At 33.0% G+C, this 21,380-nt stretch overlaps 2 protein-coding genes across 4 annotated transcripts; one reads left to right on the forward strand and one right to left on the reverse strand.

Annotated features, from left to right (window-relative positions):
• Positions 1 to 49: 49 nt before the first annotated feature.
• On the reverse strand, positions 50 to 21,307 carry LOC109606434 (lysine-specific demethylase 4A). 3 transcript variants are annotated; one of them, XM_049969288.1, is made up of 14 exons: positions 20,968 to 21,307; positions 20,788 to 20,887; positions 15,285 to 15,590; positions 14,690 to 15,234; positions 12,248 to 12,427; positions 12,048 to 12,190; positions 11,298 to 11,990; positions 11,038 to 11,243; positions 7,949 to 8,176; positions 7,605 to 7,835; positions 4,547 to 5,125; positions 4,087 to 4,491; positions 311 to 403; positions 50 to 255 (listed from the first exon to the last, which is right to left on the reverse strand). In XM_049969288.1, the coding sequence occupies exons 1-14, from the start codon at positions 20,997 to 20,999 to the stop codon at positions 163 to 165; spliced, it is 3,834 nt and encodes a 1,277-aa protein (XP_049825245.1). In that variant the 5' UTR covers positions 21,000 to 21,307; the 3' UTR covers positions 50 to 162. The 3 variants fall into 3 exon arrangements, with proteins under 3 accessions (XP_049825245.1, XP_049825244.1, XP_049825246.1); XM_049969287.1 differs by lacking the exons at positions 50 to 255; positions 311 to 403 and adding exons at positions 3,399 to 3,886; positions 3,942 to 4,034 and having other exon boundaries at positions 20,968 to 21,305; XM_049969289.1 differs by lacking the exons at positions 50 to 255; positions 311 to 403; positions 7,605 to 7,835; positions 7,949 to 8,176 and adding exons at positions 3,399 to 3,886; positions 3,942 to 4,034 and having other exon boundaries at positions 20,968 to 21,306.
• LOC109606433 (protein Malvolio-like) lies at positions 1,171 to 7,598 on the forward strand. Its single transcript, XM_049969291.1, has 4 exons — positions 1,171 to 1,236; positions 2,084 to 2,228; positions 6,602 to 6,731; positions 6,785 to 7,598. Exons 2-4 carry the CDS (start codon positions 2,172 to 2,174, stop codon positions 7,039 to 7,041), a joined length of 444 nt encoding a protein of 147 aa, XP_049825248.1. The 5' UTR covers positions 1,171 to 1,236; positions 2,084 to 2,171; the 3' UTR covers positions 7,042 to 7,598.
• Positions 21,308 to 21,380: the final 73 nt, after the last annotated feature.

A 21,380-nucleotide genomic window follows, 5' to 3' on the forward strand; every position in this document is an offset into this window, starting at 1 on the left:
TATTTATAGTAAATCTTTACTAAACCTTCACTTAAAAGAAATTCTTTGTTATTGTCATAAAAATTTATTTAAATTTATTATTTCATTTTTGGGTGGACGTCTTCTTCAGTGTCTCCCCCAGAACCCAGAACAGTCTCTCTAAAACTAAACTAAACTTAAAAATTAACTCTCATATCTCACTTTCTTTTTAATGGGTCGTTTATCCGGCAAGTCTTTTTCCAAGTGTTCTTTATTCCTCTTATCACTAGTATATGGCTGTAAAATAAATTAATTATTATAAATTTTCCTTTAAGTGTAGTATGGTACTAACCAACTTGGTGGCGATCCTCTTTGGTAGAGTCTCAGACAACAAATAGATATGTTCCCTGTTCACCTGCAGTTCCGACTCATCCTCGAACTGCACCTGTAAACCAACAAACGTCAGCCCAAACAGAACAAATTCAGCTGCAACTTACGGTATAAATGAAACAATCCATCTTCCCAATAAAATCGACATCATAAACACAACCGTCAGACCACTTGACACGTAGCCTCTCCCCGATGGCGGGCCTCCTCAGCCCGGTCGACACATCCTCGTTTACCAGATCCTTGAGACGCACGTCCTTGGAGAAGCTGCGGTCTTCGGGGAAGAACACGCACATGCGCGGCTCATTCCTGGCCCTCTTAACGTGGGCACCGTAGTAACGGCCGTTGCGATGCCGGGCCCACACCTTCGTCCCGATGGGCAGCGATCTGGGCACCTTTTCCTTATCCGGATTACTTTGAACGGGCTCCACCTGTTTTATTTTCGGCTGCACCATCGGTGGCTTGGCCTTGTCTTGTCTTGTCACACTGTCGTTAAACATCGTTAGTCCGTTCTAAAATAACACAATATATTAGTTTGGGTTTATTGGTGTGGAGTTAAGTGGTTACGTTGAAGTTCAGCCGCATCTCCGGCGTGAACTGATCCATAATGTCCTGCAGCCACACCTCCAGCATCGTTGTGATCAACAGTGTCGATTCAACACTATGTGCCTGTTGCTCACCACCGGTGCCGGTTTCTATTTCTTATATTTGCGCTTGCGCCTTATTTTGGACGTTTTGCGTGGGTAGGTCTTCGGCGTGTTGGCGTCACGTCGGTACTTGATGCAGTCGAAGACAAGATTTGTCATCTTCGTCGTAGGATGAAGACTTTGTCGTCCGTGGAGCAGCTGAATTCGCTCAATGTCTCCGTCCGTTCATCTTCCAACTGTTCCTGTAATAATTGAAATTTTTTATGTCTGTTTCTGTTGTTCGTGGAATTATATGTTATTTTGTGTATCGCTTCTTACTTGTTTAATCTGTCTCTCTTCTCTATTGTATATTGTAATATTAATATTACTTTTAAGTACTTTATATTAACTAGTTCATAATCCAATTAAAAATTTATTTTTTACATTATTTATTTATAATCTTAGATCGCACAAATATTTCTTACATTTCTGGCGATTGATTGGTGTTAGGTTGAACTGTTTTATAAAATATACCAGAAGATTCCAAGAATAATTTTATGGTTAATTGATTGAAATTGAAATATTATTAGTTCAAACATGCAGGAAGTAATCGGTACTGTCGTTACCATTTATCTTTTATCCAACACAAGTAATACCACCTCAAACAATTCAGTACCAGACATAAAAATTAATTTCTTTATAAGGTACCAATTTGAGTGGTGTCCAGATAACAAACATCGACACTTTTACATTTCTGTTTTTAGAAAAGTACAGTCTGAGGAAGCTGGAACTGTTCTTTGGTTTTCTAATAACAGTTATGGCAGTATCCTTCGGTTACGAGTACGTAGCTTCAAAACCTGACGAATTGGCCATTTTAAAGGGAGTCGCAATACCCTGGTGTTCAAATTGCGACAGCAGAGCTTTGTTGCAAGCTGTCGGTATTATAAGTGCCATAATAATGCCCCACAATTCATTCTTGCACTCCGCTTTGGTCAAGTCCAGAGAAATCGACCGGACTAAGCCAAAGAAAGTTAGCGAGGCAAATTTTTACTTTTTCATCGAAGCTGCAATCGCCTTATTCGTTAGTTTCATTATAAACTTGTTTGTTATAGCTGTTTTCGCGAAGAGGTTGTACCAGAAGACCAACAGGGAGGTTTTAAGTGGATACAACTGACGAGTTAAATCATCCAATTGATTAAAATGTTTCATCACAAAACTTGCCTGAAGTACCCGAGTATAAACGCCTCGATTTTCCCCGTAAGTTATTTGTGACATTAACTAAACTCATAAAGCGTAATTTTGATTTTATTAATAGGAGAACGACGAATACGTCGAGGCGGATTTGTACAAAGGTGGCATCTTCTTGGGATGCACCTACGGACTTGCCGCCATGTACATTTGGGTCGTCGGTATTTTGGCGGCCGGACAAAGCTCCACGATGACCGGTACACTAATTTATCAAGCGTTAGAACGCAAACTCACCGGGGGTTTGTTTCAGGAACGTACGCCGGCCAATTTTCGATGGAAGGCTTCCTGAACTTACAGTGGGCGAGATGGAAACGAGTTCTTTTAACTAGATCCATAGCGATTGTGCCCACTTTTATAATAGCCTTTTACAGAAACTTGGGAAGATTTGACCGCCATGAATGATATTTTGAACGCTGTCATGAGTTTGCAGTTGCCCTTTGCGGCGATTTCTTGCATCGCATTCACCAGCGACAAAAAAAAATCATGGGTAAATTTGTCAACGGGTTGTGAGTCGTTTAATTTTTTAATTTGATTAGGTGAAAATGATTGTTGGTTTCAACTTTACGAAGACTGTTAACATTTTAATGAATGTTGGAGTTATCGGTATTAACACTTATTTTGTAATAAATTTAGTACAAGGTTATCATTTTGAATGGTATTATTTAACGCTTGTCTACATTTGTGGTATATTTTATTTGGTGTTTTGCATTTACTTAATCTTACATTTAATTGTATGGATAGGAAAGTTACAAAATATTGGTTTTATTGAAAAATAAAGATTAAATAACCGAAGGTAAATATTGGTGAAAAATGATATTACAATTTACTTATTTTATTTGTTTTGTATATTATAGACTTGCCAATTACGGTGAAACACCTGTTAATCATAGTTCATTTATCAATATTTTATATTAAGTGGTAATAAAGTTTTTATACAAGTTTTTTTTAACTATACGTTCGATACTTAAAAGAAGTCTTGTTATTGGTATAAAAATTAATTTAAATTTAATATTTCTTGTTTGGGTACCACCTGGTGGACGTAGTCTCCGACGTGGACGCTCCCCCAGAACTTGGACAGTCCTCTAAAACCTTTATTTAATGTTTTCATTTAGCAAATTGAAAAACGCATATTTTATTGTATTTGTCAACAATATGGGAAGAACAGGAGGTAAAAAATGATAAACTTGATTACAATTTATTTAATTGATTTGTTTTAGGTTTGTCTGTTACGGTACTACATAAGTTAATTCATAATACAACTATAAATGTTTAATATTGCGGCAATAATATTTTTTTGTTATAAAATGCCAAAATATGACAAATTATTCTTACTTAATCTCTTTTTTATTGTACATTACTAAAATTTGTTTATTTACAATATAAATAAATAAAACTTTATCACACAATCAAATCTACTACATAAAATATGAATAAACAAAATATACTGTCCAGACTTAAAAACATAATTTTTTAACTGATTTAATATAAAGAAGTCTGCCAACACTGTGAGAATTCAGTGTTATGCATTCAGTCTTTTAAAACTAAACTAAAATATTAAATTTCTTGTATTATTTATCCATTACTTTCTTTTTAATGGGTCGTTTATCCGGCAAGTCTCTTTCCAAATCGTACAAGTGTTCTCTATTTCTCATATCACTAGCATATGACTGTAAAATAAATTAATTATTATAAATTTTCCGTTAAATGTAGTATGGTACTAACCAACTTGGTGGCGATTCTCTTTGGTAGAGTCTCAGACAACAAATATATATGTTCCCTGTTGACCTCCAGTTCCGACTCATCCTCGAACTGCACCTGTAAACCAACAAACGTCAGCCCCGACAGAACAAATTCGGCTCCAACTTACGGTATAAATGAAACAGTCCATCTTCCCAATATAATCGGCATCGTAAACACAACCGTCAGACCACTTGACACGCAGCCTCTCCCCGATGGCGGGCCTCCTCAGCCCGGCCGACACATCCTCGTTGGCCAGATCCTTGAGACGCACGTCCTTGGAGAAGCTGCGGTCTTCGGGGAAGAACACGCACATGCGCGGCTCATTCCTGGCCCTCTTAACGTGGGCACCATAGTAACGGCCGTTACGATGCCGGGCCCACACCTTCGTCCCGATGGGCAACGACCTCGGCACCTTTTCTTTCTCCGGATTGCTTTGTGCGGGCTCCTCCTGTTTTATTTCCGGCTGCGCCACCGGCGGTGGCTTGGCCTTGTCTTGTCCAATCGCACTGACATTGAACATCGTCAGTCCGTCCTATAATAAAACAAGATATTAGTCAAGGTTTAATAGTGAGGAATTGAGTGGTTACTTTGAGGTACTGCCGCATCTCCGGCGTGAACTGCTGCATGACGTCCTGCAGCCGCACCTCCAGCTTCATCGGAGTCAGATGGTCCCGCTTGAAGCGCAGATAATCGCTCAGACCGTCGTTCTTCTTGCCCACCTCCACTTTCGACGCGCACTTCTTCACCTTAGCGCTCTTCTGACGGTCGGTGAAGTCCTGCAGCTCCAACTTGAGCTTCTCGAACCGCTCCTTGAGCCGCTTCGGCGGCCGCCCCTGCTTCCTCACGCCGTATATAAGCTCGGACGGTGTCATCAGTCTGCGTCTGCGCACTATGCGTCTGTTGCGCACCACAGGCGCCGGCTTCTGTTTCTTGTATTTGCGCTTGCGCGTCGTTTTGGGCGTTTCGCGGGGGTAGGTCTTCGGCGTGTTGGCGTCGCGGTTCTCCTTGTCCAAGCGCGACGAGGCGGCGGCGCGTCGGCACTCGGTGCAGTCGGAGAGATACGATTCGGCATCGTCATTTTCGTCGCCGGACGAGGACGAGGACGAGCAGTCCGTGGAGCAGCTGCATTCGCTCGATGTCTCCGTCCGTTCATCTTCTGACTGTTCCTGTAATAATTGAAATTTTTTTATGTCTAATGTTTCTGTTGTTCGTGGAATTATGTTATTTAGTGTATAGCTTCTTACTTGTTCAATCTGTCTCTCTTCTCTATTGTATAATATAATATTAGTACTACTTTTAAGTTTTATATATTAACTAGTTCATAATCCAATCACAAATTAATTTTTTATATTATTTATATATAATATTACATTTCTGGTGATTGATTTGTGATAGGTTGAGTTGTTTTATAAAATGTAGCAGAAGATTCCAAGAATAATTTTATAGTTAATGAATGAAATTGAAATATTATTGGTTCAGACATGCAGGAAGTAATCGGTACTCCCGTTGCCTTCTTTTTTCTATCCAGCACCAACAATCCAATACTAAACGTAAAAATTACTTTGACAGCCACTTTGACTTAATATATTAAGTGCAATAGTATTATTTCAGACGAAATTTAGTTTTAAAAATTTATGGGCATTCACAGGTCCGGGCTCTCTGATGTCCATAGCGTTTTTAGATCCCGGTAATGTTGAAAGTGATTTAGAATGTGGCTCAATTATGGAGTACAAATTATTATGGGTGCTGCTTTGGTCGACGATTTTGGGGTTGCTCATTCAGCGTTTGTCTGCGAGATTAGGTGAAATAATTTATAAGTACGTGTGGTGACTGCATTTGTCTGAAATGTGTTATAGAAAGTACCAGAAGTTTCCAAGAATAATTATATGGTTGATAATTGAAATTGCTATTATAGGGTCAGATATGCAGGAGGTAATCGGTACAGCCGTTGCCATTTATCTTTTATCCAACACCAAGTAATGCCACCACAAACAATCCAGTACTAGACGTAAAAATTAATTTTTTATAGGGTCCCAATTTGGGGTGGTGTCCTGATAACAATCATCGACACTTTCACATTCCTGTTTTTAGAAAAGTACAGTCTGAGGAAGCTGGAACTGTTCTTTGGTTTTCTAATAACAGTTATGGCAGTATCCTTCGGTTACGAGTACGTAGCTTCAAAACCTGACGAATTGGCCATTTTAAAGGGAGTTGCAATACCCTGGTGTTCAAACTGCGACAGCAGAGCTTTGTTACAAGCTGCCGGAATTATAGGTGCCATAATAATGCCCCACAATTTATTCTTACACTCCGCGTTGGTCAAGTCCAGGGAAATCGACCGGACTAAGCCAAAGAAAGTTAGCGAGGCAAATTTTTACTTTTTTATCGAAGCTGCAATCGCCTTATTCGTTAGTTTCATTATAAACTTGTTTGTTATAGCTGTTTTCGCGAAGGGGTTGAACCAGAAGGCCAACAGGAAAATTGTAAGTGGACGCAACTGACGTGTTAAATCATCCAATTGTTTAAAATGTTTCAGCACAAAACTTGCCTGAAGTACCCGAGCATAAACGCCTCGATTTTCCCCGTAAGTTATTTGTGACATTAACTAAACTGATAAAGTGTAATTTTGATTTTATTAATAGGAGAACGACGAATACGTCGAGGCGGATTTGTACAAAGGTGGCATCTTCTTGGGATGCACCTACGGACTTGCCGCCATGTACATTTGGGCCGTCGGTATTTTGGCGGCCGGACAAAGCTCCACGATGACCGGTACACTAATTTATCAAGCGTTAGAACACAAACTCACCGGGGGTTTGTTTCAGGAACGTACGCCGGCCAATTTTCGATGGAAGGCTTCCTGAACTTACAGTGGGCGAGATGGAAACGAGTTCTTTTGACCAGATCCATAGCGATTGTGCCCACTTTTATAATAGCCTTTTACAGAAACTTGGAGGATCTGACCGCCATGAATGATATTTTGAACGCTGTCATGAGTTTGCAGTTGCCCTTTGCGGCGATTCCTTGCATGGCATTTACCAGCGATAGTCAAATCATGAGTGAATTTGTCAACGGATTGTGAATCGTTTAATTTTTTAATTTGATTAGGTAAAAATGATTGTTGATTTCAGCTTAATGAAGACTGTTAACATTTTAATGAGTATTGGAGTTATTAAATTTCAAACTTCTTGAAATATTATCTAGATACGACCTACAATAAAACTACCAGAGACTTTAATAATTATATATATTTATTACTATATACAAATTACGAATATTAAAATCGATTGAACACACATTAAAATAAATATTATAAATCACATCTCCTTTGACAAGTCAAAGAACTTAATACATAAAAATAAGTGGCTATTACTGACTACATCTTCAGCATCATTCCAGCCCATCATAATCAATTCATTTCTCAGCCTTCATCCATAATAATCCATTTTTAGCAACACACACTAATTTTCAAACAAAACAGTCACAGCCGTTCCATTAGCGGTCACTTCTGCAAACCAAGAACAACCGTCAACAAACCAAAACAGCAGTTCGTTGCTTAATTTCTTGTTCATCGAGTCGAAAACACGCGACCCCGTCAATCGTACAATAACCGCTTAGCCATTACGATAAATTTGTGAAACTTACCGCCATCTTCCGCGAGACAAACCCCTCAAACTTGTGCAGATCGGTGGTAATGTTCGCTTTACCCTCACCGTCCTCCAAGTCGATGGGCCTGCTGCTCATCGGATAGAACCTGTCGTCGTGCGTGTACGTGGTGGCGCAGTGGTTCACGGTGAAATAGTTTTGATTGGACCATATCAGGTTGGGGGTGCGGGGCTTGATGGGCTGCGGCGGTGTCGTATTGACGGCCGGCACCTACGTCAAATTTTTTACGTCAGATTCAGCCACTTTTTCTGGTGGAATTAAAGATAATTTCCCCGAAATAAGTAAACTAGTTAATAAACGGTGATTTATTAACCCACGTTTACCTCGTTGCGCAGCATTTGGTCCACCTTTTGGTACGGAACGGCGGTCTGCATGCTGTACACGTTCAACGACGGATTCCGATTGACGACGACGACGTCGTTCTCGCGTTGCTCTTGCGGCGGTTGTTGCATGATCGGTGGCTGATGAGTGGGCACTTGTAAGGTTAGATGGGGCATCGCGTCGCCGCCCCGTTGTTCCGGCTCGAAGGATGGCCCGTTCAGTGCCGGCATCTGGGCAAGACATTTTCGTTCAGTGTTTAATGAATTTATTCGACCGCGGGATAGTTTATATAAGATTTTACTTCTAATTCTACATTGAATACACCATTTATTGTATTGTGCACAAGTTTATTATATATTTTTGGATGCCATGGCCAAATAGTTGAGGTAATTAGTCATATTTTAGTACTTCTGGTCAAAGGATTTATGATTACTGAAAAAATTAATGTATACAAAGTAAATATGTAAATCAGACACACAAAACAGTAAGCATCAAACTAAACAAATGAAATAATCAATAATTTTAATTAATTTCTTATATTAATCATCCTTAAAAAGTATAATGTAAGTAGATAAATATAAAATTAACTTAAATAAGATAAATCAGTAAATATTGAATAATTGATCGAAACTGTTTGATAGGCATATTTGAGAATCAATGAATATCAAATTAAACAGTTGAAATGATCAATAATTATAATTATTTTCTTATATTGATCATGTATTTTAAAATCCTTAAAGGGTATATTGAAAGAGGATAAATATTAAATTAATTTAAATAAGATAAATCAGTAAATATTGAATAATTGATTGAATCTGTCTCACAGGAATATTTGAGGATCAGTGAACATCAAACAAAACAGGTGAAATGATCAATAATTATTATTAATTTCTTATATTGATCATGTGTTTTAGAATCCTTAAAAGATATATTGAAAATGAATAAATATAAAATTAATTTAAATAAGATAAATCAGTAAATATTGAATAATTGATTGAACCTGTCTCACAGGCATATTTGAGGATCAGTGTACATCAAACTAAACAGGTGAAATGATCAATAATTATAATTAATTTTTTATATTAATCATGTGTTTTAGAATCCTTAAAAGGTATATTGAAAGTGGATAAATAATAAATTAATTTAAATAAGATAAATCAGTAAATATTGAATAATTGATGAAATCTGTCTCACAGGAATATTTGAGAATCAGTGAACATCAAACTACACAGGTGAAATGACCAACAATTATAATTAATTTCTTATATTAATCATGTGTTTTAGAATCCTTAAAAGGTATATTGAAAGTGGATAAATATAAAATTAATTTAAATAAGATAAATCAGTAAATATTGAATAATCGATTGACCTGTTTCATAGGAATATTTGAGGATCAGTGAACATCAATCTAAACAGGCGAAATGATCAAGAATTATAATTAATTTCTTATATTAATCATGTGTTTCAGTATCCTTAAAAAGTATATTGAATGTAGATAAATATAAAATTAATTTAAATAAGATAAATCAGTAAATATTGAATAATTGATTGAACCTGTCTCACAGACATATTTGAGGATCAGTGAACATCAAACTAAACAGGTGAAATGATCAATAATTATAATTAATTTCTTATATTAATCATTTGTTTTACAATCTTAAAAGGTATATTGAAAGTGGATAAATAATAAATTAATTTAAATAAGATAAATCAGTAAATATTGAATAAATGATTGAACATGTCTCACAGGCATATTTGAGGATCAGTGAACATCAAACTAAACAGATGAAGTGATCGATAATTATAATTAATTTCTTATATTAATCATGTGTTTTAGAATCCTTAAAAGGTATATTGAAAGAGGATAAATATTAAATTAATTTAAATAAGATAAATCAGTAAATATTGAATAATCGATTGACCTGTTTCATAGGAATATTTGAGGATCAGTGAACATCAATCTAAACAGGCGAAATGATCAAGAATTATAATTAATTTCTTATATTAATCGAGTGTTTTAGAATCCTTAAAAGGTATATTGAAAGTGTATAAATATAAAATTAATTTAAATAAGATAAATCAGTAAATATTGAATAATTGATTGAATCTGTCTCACAGGAATATTTGAGGATCAGTGAACATCAAACTAAACAGGTGAAATGATCAATAATTATGATTAATTTCTTATATTAATCATGTATTTTAGAATCCTTAAAAAGTATATTGAATGTGGATAAATATAAAATTAATTTAAATAAGATAAATCAGTAAATATTAAATAATTGATTGAACCTGTCTCACAGGAATATTTGAGGATCAGTGAACATCAATCTAAGCAGGTGAAATGATCAAGAATTATAATTAATTTCTTATATTAATCATGTGTTTTAGAATCCTTAAAAGGTATATTGAAAGAGGATAAATATTAAATTAATTTAAATAAGATAAATCAGTAAATATTGAATAATTGATTGAATCTGTCTCACAGGAATATTTGAGGATCAGTGAACATCAAACTAAACAGGTGAAATGATCAATAATTATGATTAATTTCTTATATTAATCATGTATTTTAGAATCCTTAAAAAGTATATTGAATGTGGATAAATATAAAATTAATTTAAATAAGATAAATCAGTAAATATTAAATAATTGATTGAACCTGTCTCACAGGAATATTTGAGGATCAGTGAACATCAATCTAAGCAGGTGAAATGATCAAGAATTATAATTAATTTCTTATATTAATCGAGTGTTTTAGAATCCTTAAAAGGTATATTGAAAGTGTATAAATATAAAATTAATTTAAATAAGATAAATCAGTAAATATTGAATAATTGATTGAACCTGTCTCACAAGAATATTTGAGGATCAGTGTACATCAAACTAAACAGGTGAAATGATCAATAATTATAATTAATTTCTTATATTAATCATGTGTTTTAGAATCCTTATAAAGTATATATAAAGTAGATAAATAGAAAATTAATTTAAATAAGAAAAATCGATAATTATTGAATAACTGATTGAATATAACCGATTACCTCTCTCATTTGACCACTTCACAATCCAAGAATTAACTCCAACTCACCCCATAAATCTGGCCGTTCACCGGACTCTTCTGCGCCTGTCCGGAAACGATAGTGGCCGAAGGAGCCACTTTGTTTACTTTGCCCTCCCGTTTCAATTTATCCGCCTCCTTCTGGCTCAGGAAGTTAATATATGCGTTCTCGTACCTCCTCGAGTCCGACGGCGCCTGTTTCGCCACCACAGGCCGGTCCACCACCGTGATTATTCCTGTAATATTAAGTATGTAACAAACACTTTATTATAAATAATTTTAGTTGAAACCTTTGTTGGTTTTGATCGTCTGCATGTTGACGTTGTTCGGCAACGCCGCCGGCACCATGGACTTAACGTCCGGCTTCCGGTACACCTTTAAGTTGTTGACGTTGGTCGGCTTGGGGAGTATTTCGTATTTGGGGGTCGACGACGAGGAGGGACCGTCGCTGCAGGACTGGGAGAGCTGGTGTTCTTCCGCCGCCTTCCGTATGATGTCGTCGATCTCCTTCTTGATGATGGGGTCGTGTAGGCTGGACGTAGAGGGTTCGGACTGCTGCGACGACGTCGTCTCGTCGCCTTCGCTGCGGCGGTGGTGGTGACGGTGGTGATGATGTTTACGTTTCTTGTGTTTCTTATCCGAATGCCTGTGCTTGTGCTTCTTCTCCTTGACCGCCAACAGTTGTTCCTTCTCCTGGGCCACCAGGGACTGTACGAGTTCGTTCTTGCCGTCCTCCAGCAGCTCCAGGGGTGCGACTATTGGTCCGCACACCTTCTTGTCCTTGGTGTCGAGGGGGGCGTAATAGCCGGTCAGTTCGTCGGTGTCCTCGTCGCATTTCTTGGTCCGTTTTTCCTCCGACGAGCCCTCTTTTGAACGTTTACGTGCCGAGGGCTTGGTGGTGCGTCTCTTTCGTTGGAAACCTTTGCGATTGCTGCGATGCTTGACGTTGTAGCCGGCGTCGCACACAGTCGCATCTTCAGCCTCTGTCAAATAATCATTATTAAACATTGTAACCCCTATTTATGGATTAATTAATGTACCTATTTCTCCAGCTTTAAGCCAAATATCTTCTAGAACTTCTAGCTGTTGTTCATCAGGAGCTATTTCATCAGCATAGGCCAGATTGTCTTCTTCCATCAACTCCAGCTGCAACTCAGCCGGGAAGTCGCTCATGTTGAAGCCTCTGCAATGATTAAAAATTAAATGAACCAATTTTTCAACATGTAATTAATATACTGACTGAGTATAGTTCATCATTCTGCCTTTGCCCTTTTTGGGTGCCTCCAGGAAACTTTGTGGCAACGACGTGTTGTTCTTGTTGCACAGAATGTCCTGAGGGAGAGGTAAAGGTGCTGCCACCTTTTTATCCGGCTCCTCGGGATGTGGACCGATGTCTTCGCCCTTCAGCCACATCTCGTATCTGATCATAAATTAATTATTAAAGAAATCAAGCTTTTGAATTAAATAAAACTTAAACAATTTGTTTAAATATTCTAACTCTAAAATATATAAATATATGTATATTTATTTATATTATTTATTCAAATTTAAAGATTTTCTCCAAGAAGTTAATTGTTAATCAATTTAATCTAAAACTTCCACAACCATATTAATTAAAATATTGATAAACAAAATAAACAATTAAATAATTTGTAGTTAAACCTCACAAAAAATTTTATAATTTTTAGTGAAATCTGTCTCTGAATAACTAAAATTGAATATTGGGAATTCTGAATTTTTGTCCAATGTAGATAAATGTTACAAGAATAAACCTAAAATTACGTGATTAATAAACAATATTAATTTAGAAATAAAAGCTTAATTGAATAAACTTAATTTTTGTGTATCAGTGACCTTTAAAAATGTCTCAGAAATAAATGTTCAAATCTCTGAATACAGAATTTAAATATTTTAACCAAATTTTAACTCTTACAACCGTATTAATCAAAATATTCATAAACAAAATAAACAATTAAATAATTTGTAGTTAAACCTCACAAAAATTTTCTAATTTTTAGTGAAAACTATCTCTAAATAACTAAAATTGAATATTGGGAATTCTGAATTTTTGCCCAATGCAGATAAATGTTACAAGAATAAACCCAAACTTGTGTGATTAATAAACAATATTAATTTAGATATAAAAGCTTAATTGAGTAAACTAAATTTTTGTTTATCAGTGACCTTTAAAAATGTTTCAGAAATAAATGTTCAAATCTCTTAATACAGAATTTAAATATTTTAACCAAATTTTAACTCTTACAACCGTATTAATCAAAATATTCATAAACAAAATAAACAATTAAATAATTTGTAGTTAAACCTCACAAAAATTTTCTAATTTTTATTGAAAACTGTTTCCAAATAACTAAAATTGAATATTGGGAATTCTGAATTTTTGTCCAATGCACATAAATGTTACAAGAATAAACCCAAAATTGTGTGATTAATAAACAATATTAATTTAGAAATAAAAACTTAATTGAGTAAACTCAATTTTTGTTTATCAGTGATCTTTAAAAATGTTTCAGAAATAAATGTTCAAATCTCTTAATACAGAATTTAAATATTTTAACCAAATTTTAACTCTCACAACCGTATTAATTACAATATTGATAAACAAAATAAACAATTAAATAATTTGTAGTTAAACCTCATAAAAATTTTCTAATTTTTAGTGAAAACTATCTCTAAATAACTAAAATTTAATATTGGGAATTCTGAATTTTTGCCCAATGCAGATAAATGTTACAAGAATAAACCCAAAATTGTGTGATTAATAAACAATATTAATTTAGAAATAAAAGCTTAATTGAGTAAACTCAATTTTTGTTTATCAGTGACCTTTAAAAATGTTTCAGAAATAAATGTTCAAATCTCTTAATACAGAATTTAAATATTTTAACCAAATTTTAACTCTCACAACCGTATTAATTACAATATTGATAAACAAAATAAACAATTAAATAATTTGTAGTTAAACCTCATAAAAATTTTCTAATTTTTAGTGAAAACTATCTCTAAATAACTAAAATTTAATATTGGGAATTCTGAATTTTTGCCCAATGCAGATAAATGTTACAAGAATAAACCCAAAATTGTGTGATTAATAAACAATATTAATTTAGAAATAAAAGCTTAATTGAGTAAACTCAATTTTTGTTTATCAGTGACTTTTAAAAATGTTTCAGAAATAAATGTTCAAATCTCTTAATACAGAATTTAAATATTTTAACCAAATTTTAACTCTCACAACCGTATTAATTACAATATTGATAAACAAAATAAACAATTAAATAATTTGTAGTTAAACCTCATAAAAATTTTCTAATTTTTAGTGAAAACTGTCTCCAAATAATTAAAATTGAACATTGGAAATTCTGAATTTTTGTCCAATGCAGATAAATGTTATAAGAATAAACCCAAAATTGTGTGATTAATAAACAATATTAATTTATAAATAAAGCTTAATTAAGTAAACTCAATTTTTGTTTATCAGTGACCTTTAAAAGTGTTTCAGAAATAAATGTTCAAATCTCTGAACATAGAATTTAAATATTTAAACAAAATTTGAACACCTACAACAATATTAAACAAAAATTAGTTAACATAAGACTTGAGTTAATCAATGTAACTAATTTAAGTTAATCTTTTAAACAACTGAAATCTCAAAAACCAGTACCTGTCCGGTTGGAAACGTTTGACAAACGTGTCCATGGAAATCTTAACCATGTCCTTGCTGCAGGTGCAATGTGACGCCCGTTTCCCGTACTCAATCCACCGTTCACAGGCGAAATTGGTCGACTCGGCGCAGTTAAACCCATGATTAAAACCTGCATGATAACCGTACGGGAAGGTGATCATTATCTCACCGGCCTCCTGCGTGATTTTATTGTACGGTATGGAGTATTGTTTCAGTATCTGCGGGGAGATCAGCGTCATTTTGTGACGCAGGAACGCCTGACACGTCTTATACGAGCTGGGAAAGAACCCGTTGGCCAGCCGTTCGAGACGGCGTCCGTGCTCCGGCGGGATCGAGTACCACGTTTTGGGGGCACCGAAATGTAAATAGTTAATCGAGTACAAGTCCATGTCTTCGGTGTGCCAGGCGAACGTCGTCTTCCACATGCCGAAGTACAGGTAGGCAGTGTTAACACCTTCGATTGATATGCCGTAGTCCTCGTTGACGTAGTCCAAGATGGTGCCCAGTTTGTTGATGTTCCATTCCTGTAACCGCTTTAATGAATACGAATCTGGACATTTAAAACAATACCCACGTTAACATCCGGGTCAGTTATGCTGCCGGACACGTCGGCACCGTAGATGGGGGCTACGTAGGTGATGTTCTTCCAGTACTTGCGCTCCAGATCCTCGTAGTCGAAGTGACGGGGGGTGGCGTAGCGCTCCGAATTGGCAAGGTCGCGGTACTGTTGCACCGTCATAGCTTTCTTTTGGATGTTAATTTGTTGGTACAGTCCCTGTTTGCCCGTGACCACCTGACAGATCGGCGCAGGGATTGTGACGTTCAGGTCTTCGATGGAGTAGCCCTTCTTTCGTGGCACCCATTCTGGCGGCGGAATCACCTGGAACATGGAAATTAATTTAGAAAATGGTTCGAGTATGGTACGTTGTAAGAAGCATAAATAATAATTGACTAACTTGTGAAAATCTTTATGGTAGTAATAAATGATATTTATATATTACATTACTCATAAATAAAACATACATTTGATAATATTTAATTAAATTATAAATAATTACAGACATTAATAATTAAATATTGAAATGTTACAATTACAACATTTAAAATCACTTATAAAATGTCAAAACAAATTTATATTATTTTTTCCCTTAAGTACTGTACTATTTATGAATTACCAATTTGCTAATTGCTTCATTTATAACAAATTTTAATTATTAATGAGTGTGTTATTGATTAATAAATACCTCATTAACAAAATTTGATTTAAATTAAATACGATAACAAATTACGTTTTCATTAATCTTGTTTTAATTGTTTACGTATTTATTACTTGAATATTGAATTTGTTCTATTTTTTCACTGATCTGGTAAGTTTTTATATTACCAACATTGTTTTTAAGGTGGTAATACAAATTTGTTTACAAATGTATACAAAAAACCTAAACTGAAAATAAATATGTTGCCCATACATTGGTAAATAAATTGTAGATATTTCCTTCAACTTATGTAATGTTAGAAGAAAAGATTTGTCCTTAAAAATAGCAGAAAACCAAAAAATTTAACAGTAAAATTAGTTTCGTTAAGAGTAAAAGGTGAAGTAACAAAGAAACCATACAATAATTGAGAATATGTCAAATTTGTTACAATTTATTTTATTTAAAATAGGATAGGGTATGTCTTATTGTCCAATAAATTGGTGAAAATTTGAATTTCAGTTTTTACCCATTTTCTTTTTAGAAATATTGATACTACCAACTTAATGATAAAGTTTATCATGAATATGTTACGTATATTAACAACAAAACTTAAAAATAAATATGTTGCCCACACTGTCGAAACATTGGTAAATGAATTGTGGGATGAATTAGTGCATATAAGATAAGAGAATATAAGAAATGTAATATTAAAAAATAAGATTTGTACCTAAAATAGTTAAAGAACAACAAATTTAACAGAAAACTCAGATTTGTTGAGAGAAAAAGATTAAATGGCTAAAAATCATCCAATAATTATGAATATGGTAAATTTATTACAATTTATTTAAGTTAAAATAGGTCGGGTAAGAAAATGATGTATTGAAATTAATTCTCATTTTGTATTATCCACTTTTTCTCTAAATTATTTTCCAAATATACTTAAATTATAAATGAATGTTTTATTATCCAATAAATTGCTGAAAATTCAAATTTCTCTCAGTTTTCACCCATTTTCTGACAACTTTTTAGAAATTTTGATACTACCAATATAAAAATAAAGTTTATTTACAATATCAAAATAACGTAACTTGAAACTAAATATGTTGACCACACAGTCGATAAATTGGTGAATAAATTAGTGCGAGTAAAACAAAAATTGTAATTATTTTCTTCAATTTATAAAAAATGTAATATTAAAAATTAAGATTTGTACCTAAAAATAGCAAAAAAACAACAAATTTAACAGTAAAATCAGATTCATTGAGAGAAAAAGCTTAAATGGCTAAAAACCATCCAATAATTATGAATATGGTGAATTTATTACGATTTATTTAAGTTAAAATAGGACAGGTAAGAAAATGTATTGAAATTAATTCCTATTTTGTATTATCCACTTTTTCTCTAAATTATTTTCCAAATAAACTTAAATGATAAATGAATGTTTTATTGTCCAATAAATTGCTGAAATTTCAAATTTCTCTAAGTTTTCACCCATTTTCTGACAACTTTTTAGAAATTTTGATATTACCAATATAAAAATAAAGTTTATTCATAATATTAAAATAACGTAACTTGAAAATAAATAAATGACCACACTGTCGAAAAATTGGTGAATAAATTAGTGCAAGTAAAACAAAAATTGTAATTATTTTCTTCAATTTATAAGAAATGTAAAATTAAAAAATAAGATTTGTACCTAAAAATAGCAAAAAAACAACAAATTTAACAATAAAATCAGATTCATTGAGAGAAAAAGCTTAAATGGTTAAAAACCATCCAATAATTATGAATATGGTAAATTTATTACAATTTATTTAAGTTAAAATAGGACAGGTAAGAAAATGTATTGAAATTAATTCCTATTTTGTATTACCCACTTTGTCTCTAAATTATTTTCCAAATAACTTAAATTACAAATGAATGTTTTATTGTCCAATAAATTGCTGAAAATTCAAATTTCTCCCAGTTTTCACCCATTTTCTGACAACTTTTTAGAAATTTTGATACTGCCAATATAAAAGTAAAGTTTATTTACAATATTGAAATAACGTAACTTGAAAATAAATATGTTGACCACACTGTCGAAAAATTGGTGAATAAATTAATGCGAATAAAACAAAAATGGTAATTATTTTCTTCAATTTATAAGAAATGTAATATTAAAAAATAATATTTGTACCTAAAAATAGCAAAAAAACAACAAATTTAACAGTAAAATCAGATTCATTGAGAGAAAAAGCTTAAATGGTTAAAAACCATCCAATAATTATGAATATGGTAAATTTATTACAATTTATTTAAGTTAAAATAGGGCAGGTAAGAAAATGTATTGAAATTAATTCCTATTTTGTATTACCCACTTTGTCTCTAAATTATTTTCCAAATAACTTAAATTACAAATGAATGTTTTATTGTCCAATAAATTGCTGAAAATTCAAATTTCTCCCAGTTTTCACCCATTTTCTGACAACTTTTTTAGAAATTTTGATATTACCAATATAAAAATAAAGTTTATTTACAATATTGAAATAACGTAACTTGAAAATAAATATGTTGACCACACTGTCAAAAAATTGGTGAATAAATTAGTGCGAATAAAACAAAAATTGTAATTATTTTCTTCAATTTATAAAAAATGTAATATTAAAAAATAAGATTTGTACCTAAAAATGGCAAAAAAACAACAAATTTAACAGTAAAATCAGATTCATTGAGAGAAAAAGCTTAAATGGTTAAAAACCATCCAATAATTATGAATATGGTAAATTTATTACAATTTATTTAAGTTAAAATAGGGCAGGTAAGAAAATGTATTGAAATTAATTCCTATTTTGTATTACCCACTTTGTCTCTAAATTATTTTCCAAATAACTTAAATTACAAATGAATGTTTTATTGTCCAATAAATTGCTGAAAATTCAAATTTCCCTCAGTTTTCACCCATTTTCTGACAACTTTTAAGAAATTTTGATACTACCAATATAAAAGTAAAGTTTATTTACAACATTGAAATAACGTAATTTGAAAATAAATATGTTGACCACACTGTCGAAAAATTGGTGAATAAATTAGTGCGAATAAAACAAAAATGGTAATTATTTGCTACAATTTATAAGAAATGTAATATTAAAAAATAAGATTTGTACCTAAAAATAGCAAAAAAACAACAAATTTAACAGTAAAATCAGATTCATTGAGAGAAAAAGCTTAAATGGCTGAAAACCATCCAATAATTATGAATATGGTAAATTTATTACAATTTATTTAAGTTAAAATAGGACAGGTAAGAAAATGTATTAAAATTAATTCCTATTTTGTATTACCCACTTTGTCTCTAAATTATTTTCCAAATAACTTAAATTATAAATGAATGTTTTATTGTCCAATAAATTGCTGAAAATTCAAATTTCCCTCAGTTTTCACCCATTTTCTGACAACTTTTTAGAAATTTTGATACTACCAATATAAAAGTAAAGTTTATTTACAATATTGAAATAACGTAATTTGAAAATAAATATGTTGACCACACTGTCGAAAAATTGGTGAATAAATTAGTGTGAATAAAACAAAAATGGTAATTATTTTCTTCAATTTATAAGAAATGTAATATTAAAAAATAAGATTTGTACCTAAAAATGACAAAAAAAAACAACAAATTTAACAGTAAAATCAGATTCGTTGAGAGAAGAACCTTAAATGGCTAAAAACCATAAAATAATTAAGAATTTGGCAAATTTATTACAATTTGGGGAAATTTAAATTATTTATTTGTTTTATTGTCCAATAAATTGCTGAAAATTCTAATTTTTCCCAGTTTTCACCCATTTTCTGGCAACTTTTTACTACCAACTTAAAAATAAAGTTTATTTACAATCATAAACATGCTAGATCTATTAAAATAACGTAATTTAAAAATAAATATGTGACCTACACTGTCGAAACATTGATAAATAAATTGTGGAATAAATTAGTGCGTGTAAAATATCACTTGTAAATATTTTCTTCAATTTATAAGGTATGTAATGTTAAAAGAAAATATTCGTTTTTAAAAATAACAGAAAACCAACAAAGTTAACAGTAAAATCAGTTTTATTAAGATTAAAAGTTGAACTAACTAAAAACCATACAATAATTAAGAATATGGTAAATATATTACAATTTATATAATGGTAAGAAAATGTATTGAAATCAATATTAAATTATGTTTTTAATAAATATAAATTTTAAATAAGTTTTAAATCAGTTTTAATAATTTTCTTGATAGTCCAGAATGGTTCATTTTCATAAGAGTTTTAAATTAGTTCAAATCATAATTTTTTTGATTGTTTACTTGAAATTTATCAAACAGTTTTAATTTATTTGTATTATTTCTTCATTGATACACATATTTCTTGTTTTTGAATGTCCACTTTTATTGGAATCAAATTCGAAATTTTGCAATTAATTATCCAAATTAGCATTTTCTTCAACCCACAACAAATTTCACTTGTTTAAAAGTTGTGTGTGTTGAAGTAATTAAAAACTAATATATTTATACATAAAAATCAATAGAAAAAGGTTATAAATAACATGTTATTAAAAAACCATAATAGAATTAAAATTGTTGTGAAATCTTATGTAAATACACCACTTAATTACATTGTAACAACCACAGAATTAAAATTTTTCACACAAAAACGAAGTGTGTCATGTTTAATTAGTCATAAACACAGGAATTAAACAAAATCGATATCAATTAATAGATTATTGTAACACCGAAACTCGACAGCTAATATTAAATTTCAGTTGAAAAACCTGATATTCATGTAACCTGACAACTTCCTCTTGTTTACCATCACCCAACAAAAACCTAAACCTTACATCAACCAAAACGTAACTCACTTTCGCCAAGCCGGCCTTGTGCGCTCCCTTCGACTCCATGTGAGCGATGTACTTCGAGAAATCCTTGAATTCCTCCCATGTAGGCCGGAACACCATTATCCTAAAACACAACAACAACCACCGTTAACCAACCAAAAGAACAAACGCCACCGCAACCTATCCCCCACGGTGTACACGTACTTCGGCACTCTCGTGTTGTTCATCTCCGCCATCGTGGCACACAGTTTTTCCCTTCCGTAAAATCAACGCGAACCTAAATCACCAACAACAGCACATCGTCCAAAACACACCGACACCGTGAACCGTCTACGAGTCGGCCATTGTTGACACAGTGGCGATCACGTAAACCGACGCGTGCCGCGACTCGAACGCACCCTCGTACCGGTCGCGATGCAGGGGTTGGCGTTGTTCAGACGGGGATGCGGACCAGAATTGGCATTGTTCGCGACGCGTTGCCGGACGAACGGGACGAAATCGACGTGCGTTGACGAGGACGGTGCGGTGCGTGGGGCGCGTGCGCGACGCGGTGCGACGAACGACCGGTTCCGACCGTGCCGAAAAACACGCACGGGTTCAAATCGGATTTTTGTCCG

Source organism: Aethina tumida, chromosome 6 (assembly GCF_024364675.1).
Source record: "Aethina tumida isolate Nest 87 chromosome 6, icAetTumi1.1, whole genome shotgun sequence".
NCBI classification, from domain to species: domain Eukaryota; kingdom Metazoa; phylum Arthropoda; class Insecta; order Coleoptera; family Nitidulidae; genus Aethina; species Aethina tumida.

Excerpts from the sequence above, each read along its gene's own strand:
- LOC109606433 (XM_049969291.1), top strand. The coding sequence starts at position 2,172 with ATGTTTCATCACAAAACTTGCCTGAAGTACCCGAGTATAAACGCCTCG. Across the intron at positions 2,229-6,601 it reads TAAACGCCTCGATTTTCCCC|GAGAACGACGAATACGTCGA; the intron begins GTAAGTTATTTG and ends TTTTATTAATAG. Across the intron at positions 6,732-6,784 it reads ACAAAGCTCCACGATGACCG|GAACGTACGCCGGCCAATTT; the intron begins GTACACTAATTT and ends GGTTTGTTTCAG.
- LOC109606434 (XM_049969287.1), bottom strand. The coding sequence starts at position 20,999 with ATGGCGGAGATGAACAACACGAGAGTGCCGAA. Across the intron at positions 11,244-11,297 it reads GACGATCAAAACCAACAAAG|GAATAATCACGGTGGTGGAC; the intron begins GTTTCAACTAAA and ends TTAATATTACAG. Across the intron at positions 5,126-7,604 it reads TTGTCTCGCGGAAGATGGCG|GAACAGTCAGAAGATGAACG; the intron begins GTAAGTTTCACA and ends CAATTATTACAG.